Source organism: Bombina bombina, chromosome 2 (genome assembly GCF_027579735.1).
Source record: "Bombina bombina isolate aBomBom1 chromosome 2, aBomBom1.pri, whole genome shotgun sequence".
In the NCBI taxonomy this organism is placed as follows: Eukaryota; Metazoa; Chordata; class Amphibia; order Anura; family Bombinatoridae; genus Bombina; species Bombina bombina.
Window position 1 is genome coordinate 560941755 of NC_069500.1, and position 27097 is coordinate 560968851.

At 37.7% G+C, this 27097-nt stretch overlaps 1 protein-coding gene across 1 annotated transcript in view; it reads left to right on the forward strand.

The window, feature by feature from the left end:
* LOC128649261 (fructose-1,6-bisphosphatase isozyme 2-like) overlaps positions 1–27097 on the forward strand; it is a 101168-nt gene that overhangs the window by 12541 nt on the left and 61530 nt on the right. Inside the window, 2 exon segments of the mRNA XM_053702423.1 lie at positions 10890–11052; positions 12402–12494. Of these exon segments, the coding sequence (XP_053558398.1) occupies positions 10890–11052; positions 12402–12494 (256 nt within the window).

A 27097-nucleotide genomic window follows, 5' to 3' on the forward strand; every position in this document is an offset into this window, starting at 1 on the left:
GCTACTCTAATAAATGTACTAACCCCTAAAGCTAAGTCTAACCCTAACACTAACACCCCCCTAACTTAAATATAATTTAAATCTAACGAAATAAATTAACTCTTATTAAATAAATTATTCCTATTTAAAGCTAAATACTTACCTGTAAAATAAACCCTAATATAGCTACAATATAAATTATAATTATATTGTAGCTATTTTAGGATTAATATTTATTTTACAGGCAACTTTGTAATTATTTTAACCAGGTACAATAGCTATTAAATAGTTAATAACTATTTAATAGTTACCTAGTTAAAATAATTACAAAATTACCTGTAAAATAAATCCTAACCTAAGTTACAATTAAACCTAACACTACACTATCAATAAATAAATTAAATAAACTACCTACAATTATCTACAATTAAACCTAACACTACACTATCAATAAATAAATTAAATTAAATACCTACAAATAAATACAATTAAATAAACTAAAAAAATAAAAAAGAACTGTTACAAAAAATAAAAAAATATTTACAAACATTAGAAAAATATTACAACAATTTTAAACTAATTACACTACTCTAAGCCCCCTAATAAAATAACAAAGCCCCCCAAAATAAAAAAATGCCCTACCCTATTCTAAAATTAAAATAGAAAAGCTCTTTTACCTTACCAGCCCTTAAAAGGGCCATTTGCGGGGCATGCTCTTTTGTCTGGAGAAAAAAAACATACAATACCCCCCCCCCAACATTACAACCCACCACCCACATACCCCTAATCTAACCCAAACCCCTTAAATAAACCTAACACTAAGCCCCTGAAGATCTTCCTACCTTATCTTCACCACACCGGGTATCACACCGATCCGTCCTGGCTCCGATGTCTTGATCCAAGCCCACGCGGGGGGCTGAAGACATCCATCCTCCAGCTGAAGTCTTGATCCAAGCGGGCAGAAGAGGACATCCGGACCGGCAAACATCTGCATCCAAGCCGCATCTTCTATGTTCTTCCATCCGATGACGACCGGCTGATCTTCAAGACCTCCACCGCGGATCCATCCTCTTCTTCCGACGACTAAACGACGAATGAAGGTTCCTTTAAGGGATGTCATCCAAGATGGCGTCCCTCGAATTCCGATTGGCTGATAGGATTCTATCAGCCAATCGGAATTAAGGTAGAAAAATTCTGATTGGCTGATGGAATCAGCCAATCAGATTCAAGTTCTATCCAATTGGCTGAGCCGATCAGCCAATCAGATTGAGCTCGCATTCTATTGGCTGATCGGAACAGCCAATACAATGCGATCTCAATCTGATTGGCTGATTGGATCAGCCAATCGGATTGAACTTGAATCTGATTGGCTGATTCCATCAGCCAATCAGAATTTTCCTACCTTAATTCCGATTGGCTGATAGAATCCTATCAGCCAATCGGAATTCGAGGGACGCCATCTTGGATGACGTCCCTTAAAGGAACCTTCATTCGTCGTCTAGTCGTCGGAAGAAGAGGATGGATCCGCGGTGGAGGTCTTGAAGATCAGCCGGTTGTCATCGGATGGAAGAACATAGAAGATGCGGCTTGGATGCAGATGTTTGCCGGTCCGGATGTCCTCTTCTGCCCGCTTGGATCAAGACTTCAGCCGGAGGATGGACGTCACTCTTCAGCCCCCGCTTGGGCTTGGGTGAAGATTTCTGAGACTCTTCTGGACAGATCGGGACCCGGTGTGGTGAAGACAAGGTAGGAAGATCTTCAGGGACTTAGTGTTAGGTTTATTTAAGGGGGGTTTGGGTTAGATTAGGGGTATGTGGGTGGTGGGTTGTAATGTTGGGGGGGGGGTATTGTATGTTTTTTTTTACAGGCAAAAGAGCTGAATTCTTTGGGGCATGCCCCGCAAAGGGCCCTTTTCAGGGCTGGTAAGGTAAAAGAGCTTTTCTATTTTCATTTTAGAATAGGGTAGGGCATTTTTTTATTTTGGGTGTCTTTGTTATTTTATTAGGGGGCTTAGAGTAGGTGTAATTAGTTTAAAATTGTTGTAATATTTTTCTAATGTTTGTAAATATTTTTTTATTTTTTGTAACTTAGTTCTTTTTTATTTTTTGTACTTTAGTTAGTTTATTTCATTGTATTTATTTGTAGGTATTGTATTTAATTCATTTATTGATAGTGTAGTGTTAGGTTTAAAACAACAAAAACACAAGCGCATCCGAGAATCACTGTATCTTTCTTTATTGTTATAAAAGTAAAGCCATAAAAATGTACACTTACAAGATAAGTGCAAATAATGTGCACGTAATAATTAAAGCTGCTCTCCACTTCCAGCACAAGCCGTAGTATCTGGTTTTTCCAATGGGAGCTATGTGTCCGCTCTCCAGTCTTTATTTCTCCAATTCAGTGGCTCAGCATGTCCGGTATTATTTCACCGGTAATGTACGATTGTCCTCCTCAATAGGCAAGGTTTGTTTAACTTTCCTCCCGAACGCATTTCATTCACTCTCGGGTGAACTTTCTCAACGGGCTTTGTATGCTGATCAGCTGTTGGTCTGTGCTTTAAATTTACCGGGTTTGGCTCTCATTGGTTAGTGTCATATTACTCACACGTACAATGTATCTGAGCTTGCTGCGGTAGACCTGATATTTCATTAGTACAAATGCTCTATGGATGTTGGATTGTAACATTTCTTAAAACATTTATGTTGGTAAAATAACTCATTTGTAAGAAACTGTTTACAAGTACCACCTATTGATATGTATCTTTAAATTATTTCCACATTAAAAAATTATCTACAATCAACTTTTTTTTAAAAAATACTTAAAATCACTTGAAGAATGGTAAAATTATGAATTGATACAAAACATTCAGAAAATAATTTAACAAACAATTTTTAAAAAGATGTAATTTGATAAGTATTAATTGAACTTCATTTTGATACTGAAAGTCACTAACAGACAAAACATTCTACATACTTAAAATAATAAAATCCAGTTTAAATAAACTATCATTAAATTTTACTTGGTTTATTTATGTTTTCTTTTTAAAAATATTTTTTAAAAATAATAATAATTGCTATGAATTGACGTTATACTACTCTTTACCTATTTTGTGGGACAGACTTATATTACACTACACCATAAATGCTTGAAGATCGATTTCTATATTTAATCCTCTTGGGCTCAGACTTCCTAATTGATGGATCCACTTGGTTTCAGCTTTTCTGAGTTTTAATAAGCGATTGCCATAATTATTATCATTAGTAACATGCTCCAACACTTTGAATGTAATTCCTACACTACTACACTGATGTTTTAATTTGCAATGATGGGATACACTATGGCCTTCCAAGCCATTTTTTATATTATTCAAATGTTCATAGACTCTCCTTTTTATTTTACGTTTAGTGCGCCCTATATATATTAATCCACAAATACACGTCATTTGGTACACTACATATGTTGAATTACATGTAGTTCTATCTTTGATCTTAAATTCATTAGTTCTATCCCAATTCCAGGTACTCTCTGTTGTTCCATCTATAATGGGGCATAAACAACAGTCTGTTTTCCTACACCTATATGTTCCTGGTTTAAGTGATAACCAATTTGACAAGGTTCCCTCATTTTTAGGTCTTGTAGCTTTTAATTTAGATGGAGCAATTAAACTCTTGATATCCCTATTTTTTCTGTACACTACATCAGGCCGCTCATCTAATTCTCCTGCTAATACTGGATCAGCTAATAAAATTTTCCAATGTTTGTTTAAAATTGATCTAACACCCTGTACTCCTTCACTATATGTTGTTATAAAAGTAGTATTATTCTTCTTCTTTCTTACACTTGATACTTTATTTTCTTTATCCATTAGCAGTCTACTTCTATCATATTCTAACCCTCTTTGTTTAGCTTCTTCCACCACTGATTTTTCATAGCCTTTTTGTAGAATTTTATTACCCATTATATCTGCTTCATACATATAATTACTAACATCTGTACAGTTCCTCCGTATGCGCCTAAATTGCCCACTTGGGATATTTTTCTTCCAAAGGGGTAGGTGACCACTCGTGGCATGTAAAAATCCATTTTTATCAGTGGCTTTTCTAAAATTCCTCACTGCTATTTTATTTGAGTCGTCTATATACAAAACCAGATCCAAAAATTCTATTTCTGTAGATGAAATTTTACTAGTGAACTCAAGATTATATTTGTTGTTATTTATATATTTTATGAAATCTTCTGCTTCTTCCCTTGATCCCTTCCAGATCATAATAATGTCATCTATAAATCTATAGTACTTGTATATATTAGAATTAAACCTATGTTTACCCCAAATCATGGAATTTTCAAAATGCCCCATATAAATATTAGCGTAAGATGGGGCCATATTGGTCCCCATTGCTGTCCCTTGGATTTGATTGTAATACTTTCCTTCGAACAAAAAATAATTATGGGTTAATATATAAGAAATACTATCACCTATAAATTTCACATGTATATCTGGGATATTCCACGCTATACTAGTTTCTTTAAATGCTTCTATGCCTAATTTGTGGGGGATTTTTGTGTATAACGAGGATACATCACAAGATATCCACAAGAAGTCTTCTTGCCATCCTATACCTTCAAAAATATTTATAGTGTGGGTTGTATCTTTAAGGTACGATCTAACCCTTTTTGCCATTGGTTGAAGATACCAATCAACATAAATGGATAAATTGCTACTTAGTGAACCAATACCTGACACAATTGGTCTTCCCGGAGGGTTGGTGCTGTTTTTGTGGACTTTTGGGATGTGGTAAAACGTGGGTACATTAGGACTGACTCTATATATAAACTTAAATTCCTCATCATCAATGATATTACTATCCTTTGCTTTCATCAATAATGAATATAATTCACTTTTATATTGCTCAGTCGGATTTCTATCTAGAATAGCATATACTTGTCTATCCCCTAATAACACTTGTGCTTCTTTTAGATAGTCACTTTTATTTTGTATGACAGCTCCACCTCCTTTATCTGATTGGCGAATTACTATTGTACTGTCATTTGTTAGATTCTTAAGGGCTTGTCTTTCTCTCATATTGAGATTGTCATTATATTTATTTACAAATTTCCCTTGGTTTTTCTCAAAATATAATTTTAAATCTTCGGTAACTAGTTTGTTATAGGTATATATATATTCTCCCTGTGCTTGATGTGGGTAAAAGGTAGAACGAGATTTCAACCCACTATGTCTTAATTCTTGTTCCTCTTCATAAACACTACAATTAAGTATTTCATCTAGGTTTATATCTACATGATTACTTGCTAAGTCCGAGGGTGCTTGCCTACAGCTTTCCTGTTCTAAATTTTTAAGACAATTTATAGTTTTTATGTCCTCTAAGTTGAAATTAGTTACACTACTTTTCTGTACAGTATTATTATATTCTTTAATGTAGTATCTTTTAAGGGTTAGCTTTCTAATGATTTTTTGCAAGTAAATGTATGTATCGAATTTATTAGGGGCTTTCTTGGGGGCAAATTTTAAGCCCTTACTCAGTAGGCTAATTTCTTCGTCTTTAAGCACTCTATCTGAAAGGTTAAAAATATCTTTCTTTGCAGTCTCTAATTCCACCTTCTTTGTTTGTTTCTGCTGAAGTCTGGCACCTCCTCTACATCCTCTCTTTGTTCCCACCCTCTTTTGGCTACTCTCTGATTCTGATTTTGTTGCCCCCATTGTCTCTGTTCTAGTGGTCTCGAGTACATGTTCTGTGTGTATGGTGGCGGCCTCTGTTGATTGTTCCTTTCGTATAAAAAATGATTCTCATTATGTTGTGTATTATACGATGTTCTAGGATTCCCATTATATTGGGAATTATATATTGGTCTAGAGTTATCAATAGGTTGGTGACTTATATTCTCTTTTGGTTTAGCTCCCTCCCTATTCCATATTGGAGGTGTTGATTTACTATGATCTACGTTCTCACTAAGAGGAGCAAATCTATTGCTTATGGGTAATTGTGTATTTTGCTTTATGGTTTTAAAAGCCATATTTCCCTCGCTTGTAGATTGCCGAGAATCTCTGGTAGTAGGTTGATTTGTTTTAGTATAATTACCAATCTGATAAGTATTTTGATTCAGATGGGTCTTCCTATTCTTTTTGTTGTAAGTATGCACTTTATCTGTGGCATAATCTTCCTTATCTCTTTTTAACTTCTCAGCTTTATGTTCCATTAATTCTTTTTCAAGTTCCATATTTCTTTTTACTATATTATTAAATTGTCTGTCCCACTTTTCCTCATTTCTAAACACTTGTATTTTTTGTAATGTATTTGTAATGTCTGTCTTTGACTTTTCCAATTTATATTCTCTATATTTTATTAAAATTTTAATAAGTGTAACTGAGCATGCATGTAGAGCACTCTCCCACTCAGTAGAGAATTCTACATCCTCTAATTCAAAGGCCGGATATTTATGCATCCGTAATCCTCTAGGGATAATATCATGTTTAATATAATTATCCAATAGGATTAAATCTTGCCAGTCTTTAGTGTCGGCTGTTATTAATTTCTCAAACATTTTCAATAAATGTGAAGGGTCTTCATTATTTATATTGTTTACTTCTAACAAATTTATATTCCTATTGCGATTAATATTATATTCTTTAGTTTCATTATCCACATCAGTGCTGGTTTGGGCAGTGACCTCTATATCAGCCATAAGTGCTGCTACTACAAACAACCTATATAGTACAAACTCTATCTAAATGCAAAAAATGTGGCAGCGCAAAAAATGAATTGATATAGGATACACTCTACCTATTAAATACCACAATTTAAAATTCTAAAATTCTAAAATGAAAAAATGAAAAAAATTCCTTTTTTGAACAATTATAAACTCTCAAATGGTGAAATACTGACACTTTTCTCCCACAAATAATTTAGTTATGTTTCTTACTATATGTATATTTTCTTATCCTAGTGAGCAATTCTATAGGCTAATAAAAATCAATTATACATATACAAATGTTTAATACAATATTCAAGGTATAAATACCGCAGTTCAACCACTTAAGTCTGAATAGGTCCCAAAGTGTATTAGAGTCCAGCTGGAGTTAGTATGGCTTAGATACTCCTTCACGATATATTTCCAGCTGATATTTGTGATCTTTCCGTTGCTGCTTGTCTCAGGATCCTACTTGTGTCCAGATCCTCCTTACACACGAACTAAAACAACAAAAACACAAGCGCATCCGAGAATCACTGTATCTTTCTTTATTGTTATAAAAGTAAAGCCATAAAAATGTACACTTACAAGATAAGTGCAAATAATGTGCACGTAATAATTAAAGCTGCTCTCCACTTCCAGCACAAGCCGTAGTATCTGGTCTTTGCAATGGGAGCTATGTGTCCGCTCTCCAGTCTTTATTTCTCCAATTCAGTGGCTCAGCATGTCCGGTATTATTTCACCGGTAATGTACGATTGTCCTCCTCAATAGGCAAGGTTTGTTTAACTTTCCTCCCGAACGCGTTTCATTCACTCTCGGGTGAACTTTCTCAACGGGCTTTGTATGCTGATCAGCTGTTGGTCTGTGCTTTAAATTTACCGGGTTTGGCTCTCATTGGTTAGTGTCATATTACTCACACGTACAATGTATCTGAGCTTGCTGCGGTAGACCTGATATTTCATTAGTACAAATGCTCTATGGATGTTGGATTGTAACATTTCTTAAAACATTTATGTTGGTAAAATAACTCATTTGTAAGAAACTGTTTACAAGTACCACCTATTGATATGTATCTTTAAATTATTTCCACATTAAAAAATTATCTACAATCAACTTTTTTTTAAAAAAATACTTAAAATCACTTGAAGAATGGTAAAATTATGAATTGATACAAAACATTCAGAAAATAATTTAACAAACAATTTTTAAAAAGATGTAATTTGATAAGTATTAATTGAACTTCATTTTGATACTGAAAGTCACTAACAGACAAAACATTCTACATACTTAAAATAATAAAATCCAGTTTAAATAAACTATCATTAAATTTTACTTGGTTTATTTATGTTTTCTTTTTAAAAATATTTTTTAAAAATAATAATAATTGCTATGAATTGACGTTATACTACTCTTTACCTATTTTGTGGGACAGACTTATATTACACTACACCATAAATGCTTGAAGATCGATTTCTATATTTAATCCTCTTGGGCTCAGACTTCCTAATTGATGGATCCACTTGGTTCCAGCTTTTCTGAGTTTTAATAAGCGATTGCCATAATTATTATCATTAGTAACATGCTCCAACACTTTGAATATAATTCCTACACTACTACACTGATGTTTTAATTTGCAATGATGGGATACACTATGGCCTTCCAAGCCATTTTTTATATTATTCAAATGTTCATAGACTAGTGTTAGGTTTAATTGTAGGTAATTGTAGGCATTTAATTTAATTTATTTATTGATAGTGTAGTGTTAGGTTTAATTGTAGATAATTGTAGGTATTTTATTTAATTTATTTATTGATAGTGTAGTGTTAGGTTTAATTGTAACTTAGGTTAGGATTTATTTTACAGGTAATTTTGTAATTATTTTAACTAGGTAGCTATTAAATAGTTATTAACTATTTAATAGCTATTGTACCTGGTTAAAATAATTACAAAGTTGCCTGTAAAATAAATATTAATCCTAAAATAGCTACAATATAATTATAATTTATATTGTAGCTATATTAGGATTTATTTTACAGGTAAGTATTTAGCTTTAAATAGGAATAATTTATTTAATAATAGTTAATTTATTTCGTTAGATTTAAATTATATTTAAGTTAGGGGGGTGTTAGGGTTAGACTTAGCTTTAGGGGTTAATACATTTATTATAGTAGCGGTGTGGTCCGGTCAGCAGATTAGGGGTTAATAATTGTAGGTAAGTGGAGGCGACGTTGGGGGCGGCAGATTAGGGGTTAATCAATATAATATAGGGGTCGGCTGTGTTAGGGGCAGCAGATTAGGGGTACATAGGTATAATGTAGGTTGCGGCGGTGTACGGAGCGGCAGATTAGGGGGTTAAAAAAAATATGCAGGTGTCAGCGATAGCGGGGGGGCGGCAGATTAGGGGTCAATAAATATTATGTAGGTGTCGGCGGTATTAGGGACAGCAGATTAGGGGTACATAGGGATAACGTAGGTGGTGGCGGTGTACGGAGCAGCAGATTAGGGGTTAAAAAATTTTAATAGAGTGGCGGTGATGTGGGGGGACCTCGGTTTAGGGGTACATAGGTAGTTTATGGGTGTTAGTGTACTTTAGAGCACAGTAGTCAAGAGCTTTATGAACCGGCGTTAGCCCAGAAAGCTCTTAACTACTGACTTTTTTCTGCGGCTGGAGTTTTGTCGTTAGATTTCTAACGCTCACTTCAGCCACGACTCTAAATACCAGCGTTAGAAAGATCCCATTGAAAAGATAGGATCCGCAATTGACGTAAGGGGATCTGCGGTATGGAAAAGTCGCGGCTGCAAAGTGAGCGTTAGACCCTTTCCTGACTGACTCTAAATACCAGCGGTAGCCCAAAACCAGCGTTAGGAGCCTCTAACGCTGGTTTTGACGGCTACCGCCAAACTCTAAATCTAGCCCTGTGAGTTTATATTGGTGGTGTCAGCTCACAGATTTCTGTGGCTAAAGAACACTTAAAGTTGTGAATGGTGAAGAGATTTTTTACAGTAGGTGCAACACAAAAAAGATTTGAAGATGAGAAAGTGAGAATGTAATGATAGAGAAGGGGCGTAGGTCATAGGTAGACTGCAGGAAGCTGGTTGGGGAGTATCTGGAGATGTTGATGTAGATAGAAATACTGACGCTAAATCCGTTTTAATCCATTCAGATGTCAGGCCAGGGAAATAGAGAGAAATTCATCAGCTATTTTAAGCACAACATTTTAATTGTATGAATCTGTTATTAAAAGAACCAAAAAATCTATTTAAATCTAGCCATTATTCTAAAAAAAAAAAATGTAGGTCTATAGCAGCCCTTTTAATTGTTTTCTGTATATTATGATAATAATAATTATATATTTGTAGAGTGTCAACAGACTCTGCAGCATTATAAACATAGGTGCAATTCACAATGGTAACAGAAGAGGCAGTAATAGGAATGGAGAATGGTTAGAGCAGTGTTTTTCAACCAGTGTGCCGGGGCACACTAGTGTGCCGTGAGAGATCCTCAGGTGTGCCGCGGCAGACTGACAACAGTGCGGGGGTGTCCCTCTTTCAAATTTTGAAATATTGGGAGGTATGTGACAGGCTCATCAGGCATCATTTACAACAATGACATTGACATTCATTCACAGACAATCATTATGATTGTTTGTGAATGAATGTCAATATGTCATGTATAGTTTGTAGGAGGCATGGCATGGCATGGCAGCACAGTACAGTGTGTGTGTATATATATATATATATATATATATATATATATACTACTGTACATATATCCTGTATTAGGCTACAATGTGTGATTTTGTAAAATTTGGGATGGTGGTGTGCCACAGGATTTTTTAATGTAAAAAAGTGTGCCACGGCAAAAAAAAGGTTGCAAATCACTGGGTTAGATGACATTGTCCAAGAGTTGCCAACTGTTGTAGACTACCCTTGCATGAAGGTGATTTACAGGACACCTGGCATACTCCTACTATTGCCTTAATATACTTGTGCCTTTCTCATAAATATTCTACACAATTTAAATATAGATGGCATACATTAAAATGGATCTAAGGTACAGGGGCATTAAAACATCATCTACCATGACTGATTTATTTGTAGCATATGACTGTCAGGAAGTAGTTTAGACTTAAAATGCTTTTTTTCTTTCTCCAAACTTGTTTTCAGAGATCAGATTATCATAATGTTTATTCACATTTAGGTATGGGATAGCTGGAACTGTGAATGTGACTGGAGATGAAGTGAAGAAACTGGACGTTCTCTCCAATGACCTTGTTATCAATATGCTGGTATCGTCTTATGGAGCCTGCGCATTAGTATCTGAAGAGAACAAGGAAGTCATTATTATCCCAAAAGACAAGAGGGTAACTGTAAATTCCTCGCTATTGTTGAGTGACTATTGGATTGCATTAAGAAGGGTTTAATCTTTGAACAAGCTGTACATTTCTATTCTACTAGCCCAAACCATATATGAAATATTTCATCTTTAGCAGTAATTTAATAGATCATTTTGTCTAGACCCACCATATGTCTTTCTTTACAGTATATGGAAGAACAACATTTATAATGATTCTCTAGAGGAAGCACATGTATTGGTGTTGACACACTGGGCACATCCAGATGGCTAAATAAAATGTATTTGCAGAGAAGCACCGTTAAGCAGCGTAGGACATTTGGTTATCCTGGAGAAGGCCACAGTGACGTGGTGAACAAATCAGACTGATGGTTAAAATAACAGCCAGCATTTAGGACAGCATATACCAAAGGTTACATATAGACTGCCAGAATGTATGTAAAGTCTTGCCATTTACTTGTGCCAGCCTTGAGTGATTAAAATGTCATAGGACAAAATATTATTATAATTATACTCAGGACAGAAGCATGACAATGATATGTCATAATAACTGACTTTCTTATGATTATATAAAATGATGCAACTGTAGGCATTTAATCCACCAGTTGCCAGAAAGGGTTGATATACAGCTTAACCCTAAAATTACTCGTAACCCCTATGGCATTAGTCACATTTCAACTGATCTCTGTTTTTAAAGGGATACTAAAGCCAAATTTGTTTCTTTAATGATTCAGATAGAGAATGCAATTTTAAGCAATATTCCAATTTACTTCTATTATCAATTTTTATTCGTTCTCTTGCTATCTTTATTTAAAATACAGAAACGTAAAGTTTAGGAGCCAGACCATTTTTAGGTTCAGCACCATGGATAGCACTTGCATATTGGTGGCTGACATTTAGCCACCAATAAGCAAGCCTAACCCAGGTTCTCAACCAAAAATGGGCCAGCTCCAATGCTTTACATTCTTGTTTTTTAAATAAAGATAGCAAGAGAAGAAAAAAATTGATAATAGGAGTAAGTTTGAAAGTTGCTTAAAATTGCATGCTCTGTCTGAATCATTAAAGAAACAAATTTGGGTTAAGTATCCCTTTAAGTTAACAATGTGATATAGAAGATATTTAGAATGCTCCTCATTGTGACGTCATTTTAGTATTGCTGAAAATATGTATTTGTATACTGTTATGCTGATATTTTTACCCAGTTGCAATTTCTAAATCTTAGTCAGTAATAGATTATTGACGGTCTCTTAAAAAAATAACAACAGAAAAAAACAATAATATACTTATAGTCTTTGTTAAATGTGCAGGGCTGTGCTGCGAGTGTATTTTAAACTGACAAATATTTATCTTCTGTTTCAGGGTAAATATGTCATCTGTTTCGATCCCCTTGATGGCTCCTCCAATATAGATTGTTTAGCCTCAATTGGAACAATATTTGCCATATATAGGAAGGTAAGACATCAGGATAATATTCATTACTTTCATTGACAATGATAGTCGCTGTTTATTCATTATTCTCCAAGACCTATTTTCTATGTACACGTACTTCTGGCTAATCTTGGAGCATTGGCAAATTTTTTATTTATGTAAATACATACAATGTGAAATTGTTCAAGTTCTGTTCAAAAGACTGTCAAACATTAAACGATAACTTACAAAGGCCTAGATTTAGAGTTTTGCGTTAGCCGTCAAAAGCAGCGTTAAGGGGTCCTAACGCTGTTTTTGGCTGCCCGCTGGTATTTAGAGTCAGGCAGGAAAGGGTCTAAAGCTCACTTTCAATCCGCGACTTTTCCATAACGCAGATCCCCTTACGCCAATTGTGTATCCTATCTTTTCAATGGGATCTTCCTAACGCCGGTATTTAGAGTCTTGGCTGAAGTGAGCGGTAGAGCCTTTACCAACAAGACTCCAGCCGCAAAAAAAGTCAGTAGTTAAGAGCTTTATGGGCTAACGCCGGTTTATAAAGCTCGTAACTACAGTGCTCTAAAGTACACTAACACCCATAAACTACCTATGTACCCCTAAACTGAGGCCCCCCCACATCGCTGCCACTATAATAAATATTTTTAACCCCTAATCTGACGACCGCACACCGCCGCCACCTACATTATCCCTATGAACCCCTAATCTGCTGCCCCTAACATTGCCGAAACCTACATAATATTTATTAACCCCTAATCTGCCCCCCCCCAACGTCGTCGCTACCTAACTACACTTATTAACCCCTAATCTGCCGACCGGACCTCGCCGCCACTATAATAAATGTATTAACCCCTAAACCGCCGCACTCCCGCCTTGCAAACACTATAATAAATAGTATTAACCCCTAATCTGCCCTCCCTAACTTTGCCGCCACCTAACTTCAAGTATTAACCTCTAATCTGCCGACCGGACCTTGCTGCTACTCTAATAAATGGATTAACCCCTAAAGCTAAGTCTAACCCTAACCCTAACACCCCCCCTAAGTTAAATATAATTTTAATCTAACAAAATAAATTAAATCTTATTAACTAAAGTATTCCTATTTAAAACTAAATACTTACCTGTAAAATAAACCCTAATATAGCTACAATATAATTATTCGTTATATTGTAGCTATATTAGGGTTTATTTTTATTATACAGGCAACTTTGTACATTATTAACTATTTAATAACTACCTAGCTAAAATAATTACAAAATTACCTGTAAAATAAATCCTAACCTAAGTTACAATTAAACCTAACACTACACTATCAATAAATTAATTAAATAAATTACTTACAATTACATACAATTAAATAAACTAAACTAAATTACAAAAAAAAACCCCCACTAAATTACAAAAAATAAAAAAGATTACAAGAATATTAGGCTAATTAAACCTACTCTAAGCCCCCTAATAAAATAAAAAAGCCCCCCAAAATAATAAAGGTCCCTACCCTATTCTAAATTAAAAAGTAACCAGCTCTTTTACCAGCCTTAAAAGGGCTTTTTGCGGGGCATGCCCCTAAGTAATCAGCTCTTTTGCCTGTAAAAAAAAAATACAACCCCCCCCAACATTAAAACCCACCACCCACATACCCCTACTCTAACCCAAACCCCCCTTAAATAAACCTAACACTACCCCCCTGAAGATCTCCCTACCTTGAGTCGTGTTCACCCCAGCCGTGCACCGATGGACCAAAAGAGGACATCCGGAGCGGCAGAAGTCTTCATCCTATCCGGGCAGAAGAGGACATCTGGACCGGCAGACATCTTCATCCAAGCGGCATCTTCTATCTTCATCCATCCGGAGCGGAGCCATCTTCTTCCAGCCGACGCAGATCCATCCTCGTCAACCGACGCCTACTTGCCAAATGAAGATTCCTTTAAATGACATCATCCAAGATGGCGTCCCTCGAATTCCGATTGGCTGATAGGATTCTATCAGCCAATCGGAATTAAGGTAGGAAAAATCTGATGGCTGATTTTGGTCCATCGGTGCCCGGCTGGGTGAACACTACTCAAGGTAGGGAGATCTTCAGGGGGGTAGTGTTAGGTTTATTTAAGGGGGGTTTGGGTTAGAGTAGGGGTATGTGGGTGGTGGGTTTTAATGTTGGGGGGGGTTGTATTTTTTTTTTACAGGCAAAAGAGCTGATTACTTAGGGGCATGCCCAGCAAAAAGCCCTTTTAAGGGCTGGTAAAAGAGCTGGTTACTTTTTAATTTAGAATAGGGTAGGGACCTTTATTATTTTGGGGGGCTTTTTTATTTTATTAGGGGGCTTAGAGTAGGTGTAATTAGCCTAATATTATTGTAATCTTTTTTATTTTTTGTAATTTAGTGGGGGTTTTTTGAGCTGTGTGAGGGTAGGGGCATTGCCTTTTAACCAGTATTTGAAAATTATTTTCCTGGGCTGGAGGATCACGTTGTGGGTGAATAGTGGATTTGGTTTGTAAATGCCCTGGGAGTCTAGGAACACCATCCATTGTGGCGTGAGAGTGAGTGTTGTGTGATGGGTAGACTGTAGCCAATGTGTGAGCATACCCCAGAATTTCGTGAGTTTGGGAAAATCCCATATCATCTGAATTAGGATTGCTTTCGGTTTTAGAGCATTTTGGGCATTTGCCCTCAAAAAGTTCAAAGCTCTTTTACCTTACCAGCCCTTAAAAGGGCCCTTTTGTGGGGGCATGCCCCAAAGAATTCAGCTCTTTTGCCTGTAAAAGAAAAATACAACCCCCCCAACATTAAAACCCACCACCCACATACCCCTAATCTAACCCAAACCCCCCTTAAAATAACCTAACACTAATCCCCTGAAGATCATCCTACCTTGAGTCGTCTTCACTCAACCGAGCAGCGATGGAACCGAAGAGGACATCCGAAGCGGCAGAAGTGATCATCCAAGGGGGCGCTGAAGAAATCTTCCATCAGATGAAGTGATCCTCCAAGCGGCGCTGACGAAATCTTCCATCCGGGCGATGTCATCTTCCAAGAGGCGCTGAAGAAGTCTTCTATCCGGGCAAGGTCATCTTTCAAGCCGGGTCTTCAATCTTCATCCCGCCGACGCGGAACATCCTTCTTTCCCGACGGACTACCGACGAATGAAGGCTCCTTTAAGGGACGTCATCCAAGATGGCATCCCTTCAATTCCGATTGGCTGATAGGATTCTATCAGCCAATCGGAATTAAGGTAGGAAAAATCAGATTCAAGTTCAATCCGATTGGCTGATCCAATCAGCCAATCAGATTGAGCTTGCATTCTATTGGCTGTTCCGTTTTAATGTTGGGGGGGGGGGGGTTGTATTTTTCTTTTACAGGCAAAAGAGCTGAATTCTTTGGGGCATTGCCCCCACAAAAGGCCCTTTTAAGGGCTGGTAAGGTAAAAGAGTTTTGAACTTTTTTAATGTAGAATAGGGTAGGGCATTTTTTTATTTTGGGGGGGGGGGTTTGTTATTTTATTAGGGGGGCTTAGATTAGGTGTAAGTAGCTTAAAATTGTTGTAATATTTTTTTAAATGTTTGTAACTTATTTTTTTATTTTTTGTAACTTAGCTTTTTTTTATTTTTTTGTACTTTAGTTAGTTTATGTAATTGTATTTAATTGTAGTTATTTGTAGTTAATTTATTTAATTAATGTAATGATAGTGTAGTGTTAGGTTTAATTGTAACTTAGTTTAGGATTTATTTTACAGGTAAGTATTTAGTTTTAAATAGGAATAATTTATTAAAGTATAGTGTAGTGTTAGGTGTAATTTAGTTTTTATTTTACAGGTAAATTTCTCTTTATTTTAGCTAGGTAAGCTATTAAATAGTTAATAACTATTTAATAGCTATTGTACCTAGTTAAAATAAATTGAAAGTTGCCTGTAAAATAAAAATAAATCCTAAGATAGCTACAATATAATTATTATTTTATATTGTAGCTATCTTAGGGTTTATTTTAAAGGTAAGTATTTAGTTTTAAATAGGATTAATTTAGTTCATAATAGAAATATTATTTAGATTTATTTAATTAATATTTAAGTTAGGGGGGTGTTAGGGTTAGTGTTAGACTTAGGTTTAGGGGTTAATAAATTTATTACAGTGGCGGCGGGTGTAGTGGGGGCAGGATAGGGGTTAATAAATGTACTATAGGTGGCGACGGTTGTAGGGGGGGCAGATTAGGGGTTTAATAAATTTAATATAGGTTGCGGCAGGGTCAGGGAGCGGGCGTTTAGGGTTAAACTATTTATTTATTTGCGGCGAGGTGCGGGATCGGGCAGGATAAGGGGGTTTAAAACTTTATTATAGAGGGCGGCGTATAGGGGGGGCAGGATAAGGGGTTACTAGGTATAATGTAGGTGGCGGTGGGCTCCGGGAGCGGCGGTTTAGGGTTTAATAGTATAGAGTAGCTTTGCGGTGGGCTCCGTGAGCGGCGGTTTAGGGGTTAATCATTTTATTTAGTTGCGGCGGTGTAGGGGGGGGACAGATTAGAGGTGTGTTAGACTCGGGGTACATGTTAGGGTGGTTAGGTGTAGAAAGCTCCCAAGGAATGAATGGGATGTCTGGCAGCAGCGATCTTGTACTTTCCGTTATGGTCAGACTCCCATTGATTCCTATGGGATCCGCCGCCTCCAGGGTTGGCGGATTGAAAACCAGGTACGCTGGCCGTAAAAGTGCCGAGCGTACCTGCTAGTTTTTTGATAACTAGCAAAAGTAGTCAGATTGTGCCGCACATGTGTGCGGAACATCTGGAGTGACGTAAGAATCGATCTGTGTCGGACTGAGTCCGGCGGATCGAAGTTTACGTCACAAAATTCTACTTTTGCCCGGTCTCTAGCCTTTGATAACTAAGGGCGAATCAGCCTCGCCACAAATACGCTGCGGAATTCCAGCGTATTAGAGTTGACGGCTTGATAACTAGGCCCCACAACCTCTGTGTGGCCTTGTCTAGTTAGTTAGCAGGTGCTGTGTGAAAAAAGGAACGCACTCACAGACTGGCACCACAGGGAGCTCCACTGGAATGTTGTTGTACACCACCACCAACGTACCTGGTTCACAGCTATATGTTAGAGTTAGATAGGGAGAATATCAATAACAAAAAAAAAACTTTAGAGGCAAATCGTCAATTATTGAAACAAGTCAAACCAAGTCAAACCAAAGCAATTGAACATAAACTGTATAATAACAACAGATAACAACAGGGGTCAAGTTCTACTAAAAAAGTTGTGGGAACCTCACCAACACTTCCATCCTCCTCACCATTAATATTGTTTTAAACACACACTTACATGCACACACACACACACACAATGAAGGTGTGAAATGGTTGCCTTTGGGCCTGAGACTTCTCCTCTGTCACAGAGTCCTCACCCACCTAAGGTGCAATAGTCCTAGTTTCTGCTGTGGGGAGCTAAATAAGCCCACAGAAATGTAAGCACCATGTGTTCCACACAGTGCGGGCTGATCACACAGCAGGGCCACTGACAGGCTTGCATTTAGTGTATTGTAGGAAGTGTTTCTGACCATTTCTAGAGTATCTCACTATCCCTCTAACGAGACTGTAATCCAGGTCCTCCCACCAGCAGCAGCAGTGTTTACTGAATCGTTTCTGTTCTCTGTCCAGGGGGAACCTAGTTCTACCTGCAAAAATAGTGCAGGAAACTCTGTTCCCATACGTTCACGCTCGACTTGACCATTGGATAACAATAACCCCCCCCGCCCCCCATTTTCAAAGGATATGTAATAACCACTGCTTGGTCCACAATGGTTATAGCAGAAAGTCTTCAGTCCATTGAATGTTTAGTTTTGTCCAGCCCTTAATAAGTCAAACCTGCAGCTCATCCCAAATTTTAAGATGATAGATTTCAGGTGTCCGGATCTTCTTCTATGCGATCTTCATCACCCTGGTTCCTGTTGCAATGGGCTTCCGCCCGCAGAAACAATTGCAGCTGCTTGGGTGAATCAAAGACTTTCGCCCCTTGTGGTGTCTGAATTTTCAGTTGTGCTGGGTACAGCAATCCCACCATTTCCCCTTTTTCTAGGAGTTCCTTGCAGTAGGGGGAAAATTCCCAGCGTCGCTTTGCAACCTCTGCCGAGTAATCCTGGAACAGTAGGATCTTTTTCCCACTGAAGATGAGTTTTGGGGCCTGTCTGTAAGCTTTTAATATCGCTGCTTTGTCCTTGAAGTTCAAGTACTTGATCATTAGCTGCCTAGGTGTTGCTGTCGGACCATCCCTCTGTACCTATTCTGTAAGTTCTCTCTGCCGTACATGGAATCAAGGATTGTGGCATGTTCAGTAGTGCTGGCAAGACATTTTCTGCAAAGTCTATTAACTCTGAGTTGGGAACAGACTCTGGAAGGCCCACAATTCTTATGTTGTTTCTCCTGGACCTGTTTTCCAGGTTGTCCAGTTTTTCTTGAAGTGCCCTGTTTTGCCTCTGCAGGAGCGTGATGTTAGCCGAGGACTCTCTCTGTTGGGTCTCATTGTCCGTGATTCTCTGTTCAGCCGCATTCAGCCTTGTAGAGAAGGTTTTGAAGTCAGAGGTTAGGGAGTCAAGCCCTGGTTGCTCTATCTTTGGCAGAAATAGCGCAGAGAGCTGGGAGACTATTGGGTGGGCATCTTGCAGGGAGATATCTGCAGTTTTTGCAGGGTCCAACGCCATGTACTTCGGCCTGATGCTTGAGTTTTTTTTATCATGTTGCCTCTGCTTACCAGCCATAGTATCCGACTGCTTATTGTAGGGCGTGTAGTATTTTCTCATGCAGGTCTTCCACTGACAGGCACTGTCACTTTAAGGATTACAGGTTCTTGCAGTTCTAGGGAGCTGTCTGGAACATAGGAATTTTCTCGTGTTGGACTTAAGGGGAGATTATGAGGGGCACCCCTGGGGAGGTCAGTGTTGTGGCTTAAACTCTCATGGTATACTTTGTGACGTCATCCCTTAAAAGAGGTGCTTTATGGGGGGAGCTATATTCAACAAGGTGAGATATGTGACCCTGGGCCTATCACTTTTATTTTTCTTTGCTTGTTTGAACTACATGGTGTCCAGTTCCCCCCCTCCTCTCCACGGGCTTCCCTTACAAAGCGTTAGGGCCCCTTGATGACTGTGTGTTTACAGGCCTATCAGGAGTGGAATGTGGGTCTGTAGAACACACAGTGTGTATCTCAGTGTCTCTGCTGGTCACAGTGTGTGTTTGCCAGCCAGCTTCTTCTGCAGTAATGCGCTGTGATTCTGTGCCTATTGGGGATGTCTAGCATAGATGGTTATAGAACAGGGGTCACTTAAGGCCCGTGCTAGCACCAAGCCTCCTGATTGCGCCAGCGTCACGTACTATTTTAGGCCTTATGGTGCGAATTCACCAGGGGGGAGGCCACAAACCTGATACCCATGATATTCTCCCTATTTGGCCGGATTAGATGATGGGCTACAGGATTAGGTGAGTGCTCCTTCCTCCCTGCGGTCTTACCTACGGTTAGTGTATCTCTCAGGCAGATGCCTCTCTGACTTGCTGCGGCCAAGGTTGCGGGCCGCACTGCCTCTCTGCTATCTACTGGCTTCTTAGCAGGGAGTCAGTGTTCTGGCTCTTCGGTCTGTGGTCTCCAGGTGTAGAGCAGTCTTCTCTCACCAAGGAGTCTCGATTTGGGCACAAAATAGTGAGGTTGTGATCCCTCTTACAGACGGAGCTCGGTCCCTTGCTGCCGTCTCAGATGCCCACCCACCGGAAGTCATTTATTTGTTTTTTATACCTTGATACAGATTAGGTAAACATTCAGTATATTGCAGACAGCAGTATTTTTCAGTTAACAGGCCAGATTGTATTTCATGGCTAGAAGGTTTGCTCACTGTGACTGATTCATTTCAGGTATGAAACTCATCATTTTTAATCTCAGCTACATTTGTGGAAAACTATGATAATATTTTTTTTAAATAAATTAATTATTTTAAAGTATTTTAAAATCCATTTCTATGAACAGAAAACTAGATCTGATTCCTATATATCAGATATCGGATTCAAGACTAAGAGCCAAGGGGAGTTGCACCTCTGAACAAAAGGCCACCTAGCTGGCCAAGAGCGGAAATTAGATAAGAGAGTGCAAAGTGCCAAATAGGCTGAGGTGCCTAATAGGAATTGGACCGTGTCTTGTGGTTGGTTATTAATGGATGTTAATGAAACTCTTAGCAGATATAAACTTATATCGACAGTGTGTGGTGTATCGGCAATATATTATGACCTAAGTATGATCCTGATACAGTGAAAGCTGTTGGCAATTCAAAGGTACAGTTTATTGATATACAGTAAATTAAAATCATGGATCCATGATATATATAAAAAAGGTTAAAACAATAAAGATAAAATGTGGTATAAAAGTCTGTCACATAAAAACAATGTGGGAAAATTCGAGTCGATAGAGGGTTAGACAATGACTGTGGGTACTCAAGCAGACAGGCCGATCAGACAGATGAACTCTCTACAACTTCCACTACTTAAAAGAGCCCTACTGTCAGTCTCTCTATATTGGAAGGACTTCTATTGTTACTATAATGGTGTCTCTCCGATAATTGACCAAAGGTGTTGTGTGCGCAAATAGATCAATACATTTGTTAGGTGAATCAATATGAAACTATACTTGAATAAAAGTCATAATGTGAGATCCTTGGGTGTGAGGTGGTAAGTGTCCAAAAAAAGTCATAAATGTGAGATCCTTGGGTGTGAGGTGGTAAGTAAAAAAAAAATGTAAAAAATGGGTGAACGCACGTGCAAACACTCAATATAAATATAAAAATGAATATAAAAAACAATATCCAAAGGAAAAAAAAATATATCCACTGAAAAAACATATATGAACAATGAATGCAAACAGTCAATTTGTGTCAGGGTTTTTTCCCTGTCTTGTTTGCCATGTGCTGCTGGCAGCCATTTTACTCACCTGTCTTGCTGAATATGGTGCGTTGTGGGGGATGCTGCTCATTTCCTGCACTTCCTTTTATGGCCAGACTGTTGTGCATCATCCATGTGAGACAGGATGCAGTCTCAGAATTGTGATGGCATCACTTATTATTTAAAGGGCCTCTGTTCAGTATGTTTTGCCTTTGCGTTGTCTCAGACCTGTTTGTGAGAGTTTCTGTGTATTACCTGGCTGTCTGATGTCCTTCCTGGTTCCTGATCCCTTGCTTGTTCCTGACTCTGCTGTTTTCCTTGTTCCTGATTCCGGCTCGTCTGACTATTCGCTTTGGCTCCTGACTCGGCTCGTCTGTCTACCAGGTCTGGTTTTGACTCCTGGCTTGTTATTTGACTTGTGGACTTTTTATTATTTTGTTGTTATTAATAAAGGTGTGATTATTTTTGCACTTTCTCGTCTCAGTCTGATTCCTGGCACCTTGACATTTTGTGAAAAAATAGAAATAATGAATAAAAATGAATAAATAAGGTAGTGTTGTGAAGTTAGTGTTGTAAATCCAATAATGAAGTGAAAAACAAACTTGTTTCCTGGTGGTGAGAATCCCCGTGCTAGGTCCTAGTGATCTCTTGAATTTTCCAGTGTACTTCCTGAATGTTCCTGTGGAATTTAAAAAGCAATAGTGTAGATTGTACAAACAAACGTTTCAATATTAGAAATATGCTTACCAGCTAATTGTCAACGCATTTCAGGCATTTAACTAAACTAGTAGCTGTCTGTGGCTGGTAGCTATAAATACTAATTCAGTGTCTCATATGTATAGTTTGGACTCCTGCAAAAACCGTATGTGGTAAAAACTAGAAGTGGTTTATTCACAGTGTCCTACTCGATTAAAACCTTTCCCATTTGTAATCTTCTGGGTATCAAAATGTGTTTTCAGGAATTTTGTATGTTTAAGTTGGATAATGCGTTCCTGCATACGATTCCTATTCAAGGTATTAATTGTTACAGTAACTGCACATTGGGATACGTTATTACATCATATCTGCTTTAACAGCTGTTGGATATGTGTTTATTTACCTTTTTGAAGCCCATGTGTTTGACAGTCGTATGTTGTATCGGCTTTCCCCAATCATGATCGAGTTTAGGCTTTTGCCATAATTGCTCGATCATGATTGGCTATGACATCATGTCAATTCTAACCAACTATTGGATATGTATATGTTTACTATATAACAGCTGTTCGCTGTATCGAGCGTCTGGATGATCTGCTAATTTATTCTTAATGTTCAATCGGCTTATAAAATGGAGCCAAAAATTTGGGTCTTAAGTCCTCTTTGGGTTTTGAAATAGCCCAACTATATTGAGTATCTCAACGAACAGTATAAACAGAGTAACCTTAACCATAACCTATCTACGTCCTAAGCACCTGATATGTAGTCGATGTCTAGTGTTTAAAAATAGGGTTGTAGAAAATGTGTCTCTCTATCTCTAAGAGGTTATGTTCTCTATCTCCCCATTCCATCTAGTCAAGCTATATGTTTTGCCACTATAGTTCCCATCTAGTAGGTTCCCAATATCAACACAACCATAAGGCATTTGATTCTATTATATAATATTCTTTTACAAATTTATAGATGCGATGTAGACTCATGTCAAATTTATAGACATGATGTAGACTCAGGTGTTAGAAAAAAGGAAGGCAAAAGGCTTAACATAGAGATGCATATACATATTAAAAATGTGTATGTATGTATATACAGTTGTGCTCATAAGTTTACATACCCTGGCAGAATTTATGATTTCTTGGCCATTTTTCAGAGAATATGAATGATACACAAAAACGTTTCTTTTACTCATGGTTAGTGTTTGGCTGAAGCCATTTATTATCCATCAACTGTGTTTGTTCTTTTTAAATCATAATGACAACAGAAACTACCCAAAGTACCCTGATCAAAAGTTTACATACCCTGGTGATTTTGGCCTGATAACATGCACACAAGTTGACACAAAGGGGTTTGAATGGCTATTAAAGGTAACCATCCTCACCTGTGATCTGTTTGCTTGTAATTAGTGTGTGTGCATAAAAGGTCAATGAGTTTCTGGACTCCTGATAGACCCTTGCATCTTTCATCCAGTGCTGTACTAACAATTCTGGATTCTGAGTCATGGAGAAAGAAAAAGAATTGCCATATATATATATATAGTCATGTATATAGATATAGATATATAATGTACCAAAATACCATATATAGAAATATGTATTTATGAATAAAGAGAACATATTCTTATATGTGAAGAACATTGGAATGTGAAAATATTCATATTTTCATGTCGGGTTAGCACATTTGGGAATATGAGATCTGGTTTGCTCGCGAGTGGGTTGTTAGATTTTTTTCTCACTTTTTTCTGCTCCACTGACTTCCATGGGGAATACGTTATTGGGTTAGCGCCCATGAGAAAACTGTTTACTTTCAACTTGTAATACGAGCACTAATCGACGCGTGAAAAAAAGCTTACTTCTAGCGGAGTTAGTGCTCGTGAGGGAGCATTAAATACTGCTCCACTTGTAATCTGGTCATATATATTTTGTGTGTGTGTGTGTGTGTGTGTGTGTGTATATATATATATATATATATATATATGTGTCAATGTGTATGTTTCTAAATATTTGTATGGATGTGTCTACATATTTGTGTGTGTGTATATGTGTCTAAATATTTGTATGTATGTCTAAATATTTGTATGAATGTGTGCATGTACATATATATATATATATGTGTGTGTGTGTGTGTGTGTGTTTGTGTGTGTTTGTGTGTGTATCTACATATTTGTATGTATGTGTGTATGTGTCTAAATATTTGTGTGTGTGTGTGTGTCTAAATCAGGGGTCTCAAACTCAACTCACCTTGGGGCCACTGGTCACGTTATCTACTCCAATGGGGGCCGTTTCCAAATTTCAAACAAAATTGAACTATATACATATATGTAACCATTACACACACACCCAACCCCCCCCCCCCCACACACACCCCACAAGACCCACACCCACCCAGACCCCACCCACACACATACACACATCCCAGACCCCTACACAGACCCCATACACACCCAGACCCACCCATACACCCCAAAAGATCCATCCCCCACAGACCCAGACCCACACACACAAAGACCCACACCCACACCCACAAACAGACCCACACATACACAGACCCACACACACAAACAGACCCACACAACACACAGACCCCCGCACACACACACACACAGACCCACACACACACACACACGGACCCCTCCCACACACACACACACACAGACCCCCCCACACACACAGACCCATACACACACACACACAGACCCACACACACCACAGACCCACCCCCCACACACAGACCCCCCCCCCCACACACACACAGACCCCCCCCACACACACAGACCCACACACACACACAGACCCACACACACACACAGACCCACACCACACACATACCCACACACACACACACAGACCCACACACCACATTATGGCATGGCACAGTATTTTAAACAATAAAGCAAGCTATACAGCCCCTCTCTTAGATAGACATTTTACATACACACACACAATCAAATCACTATAAGGCAGCTGTACTTGGCACATACCTCACTCTAAGCACCCTTGCTTGTCCACCTCTGCTGCTGCTCCTGACCGTCTCTGCTGCTGCCCTGCTCAGGCTCAGTTTGTCCCACAGTCTCACTGAGTGACACCACACTCCCCCAGTGAAGTTCTGGGTCCTCTTATAACTGCTCGCTCCAGAGTCCAGGCCAAACACAAGCTCCTGGCAAAAACACTCCTCTACGTCACTCGCTCACTTTGCTCCTCTGCTGCCACACCCACAAACAGCTATGGCGCCAATTTTCGTATGCTAAACACTCAGGGGTTTTATCTAGGGGGCATGGACCTGGAGCTGCAGCTCCTCCCACCCCTGGTGTTACATTAATCAGCCCACAGCTCTCAGTTATGGGGTATCAGTGGTGGGCGGCATTGTAACCGGTTCGTGGGTCGGAAATGGCCCTCGGGCCGGGTACTTTGAGATCCCTGGTCTAAATATTTGTATGTGTGTTTGTATGTGTCTAAATATTTATGTGTGTGTCTAATTATTTGTATGTGTGTGTGTTTATGTATCTAAATATTTGTATGTGTGTGTTATGTATCTAATATTTGTATGCTTGTGTGATTTGTCTAAATATTTGTATGTGTCTAAATATTTATATGCATGTCTGTGTGTGTGTAGGGTGTCTAAATATTTGTATGTGTCTAAATGTTTGTATGTGTGTGTTGGGATGTGTCTAAATATGTGTGTGTGTGTGTGTATCTAAATATCTGTATGTTTGTTTGTACGTTTGTGAGTATGCATGTGTCTAAATATTTGTATGTGTGCGTGTGTGTATATTTATCTAAATATTTATATGTGTATGTGTCTAAATATTGGTATGTGTATACATGTCTAAATATTTGTATGTATGTGTGTATGTGTATAAAATATTTGTGTGTGTATGTGTATCTAATTTTTTGTGTATGTGTCTAAATATTTGTGTGTGTGTATGTGTGTATCTAAATTGTGTGTATGTGTCAAAATATTTGTGTGTGTGTGTGTGTGACACACACACAAATATTTGTGTGTGTCTAAATATTTCTATGTGCATGTATCTAAATATTTGTATGTGTGTATCTAAATTTTTATATGTGTGTGTTGGGATGTGTCTAAATATTTGTATTTGTGTGTGTATGTGTATACAAGTCTCAAATATCTGTATTGTGTGTGTGTGTATGTGTCTAAATATTTGTATGTGTGTGTGAGTATGTGTCCAAATATTTGTATGTGTATGTGTATACATGTCTAAATATTTGTATGTTTGTGTGTATGTATGTATGTATGTATGTATGTATGTATATATATATATATATATAATATATATTATATATATATATATATATATACTGTATGTATGTATGTATATTTATGTATATATATATATATATATATATATATATATATATATGTCTAAATATTTGTGTGTGTGTGTATGTATCTAAATATTTGTTTATAAGTGTGTATATGTCTAAATAGTTGTATGTGTGTGTTTATGTGTCTAAATATTTGTGTGTGTATGTGTCCTAAATAAATGTATAACTGTATTGGTTATTCAAAACTGGGGAATGGGAAAAAAGGGATTATCTATCTTTTTAAACAATAACAATTCTGAGTAGACCCTTTAAATCTAAAAAAAAAAACAATGCCCCCAGAGAAGCTGGAGTAAATTCTATGTAATTCAGAACCCTGACTTACCTACATAATCCTGCTGCACAGTGATTGCTGTATCAGTGAAGGAGTCTTACTTATATCTCTGTTTAATTGGCCGCAGCAAAATATATAGAGTAGACAGTCTGATGTGCCGCTCTGTACTACCAAACTACCAAACAATGCAAAAGAAAAAATGGCAGTATTAAAGACTGAGAAAACCATTATTACAGATCTGCTTCTGTGACCTTATTTGCAATGAATCACTAAAAATAGTGTTAGAGGTCAAAGTCTCCTGTAGGTGGCGCCAACATACTATGGTAAACTGAAGATGTTTGTATTTGCTTTACTGATATAAGATGGCAAAGAGGAAGACAAAATGCCTGAAAATGTAATTTAAACACATTTCATGTAGTTTGTCTATT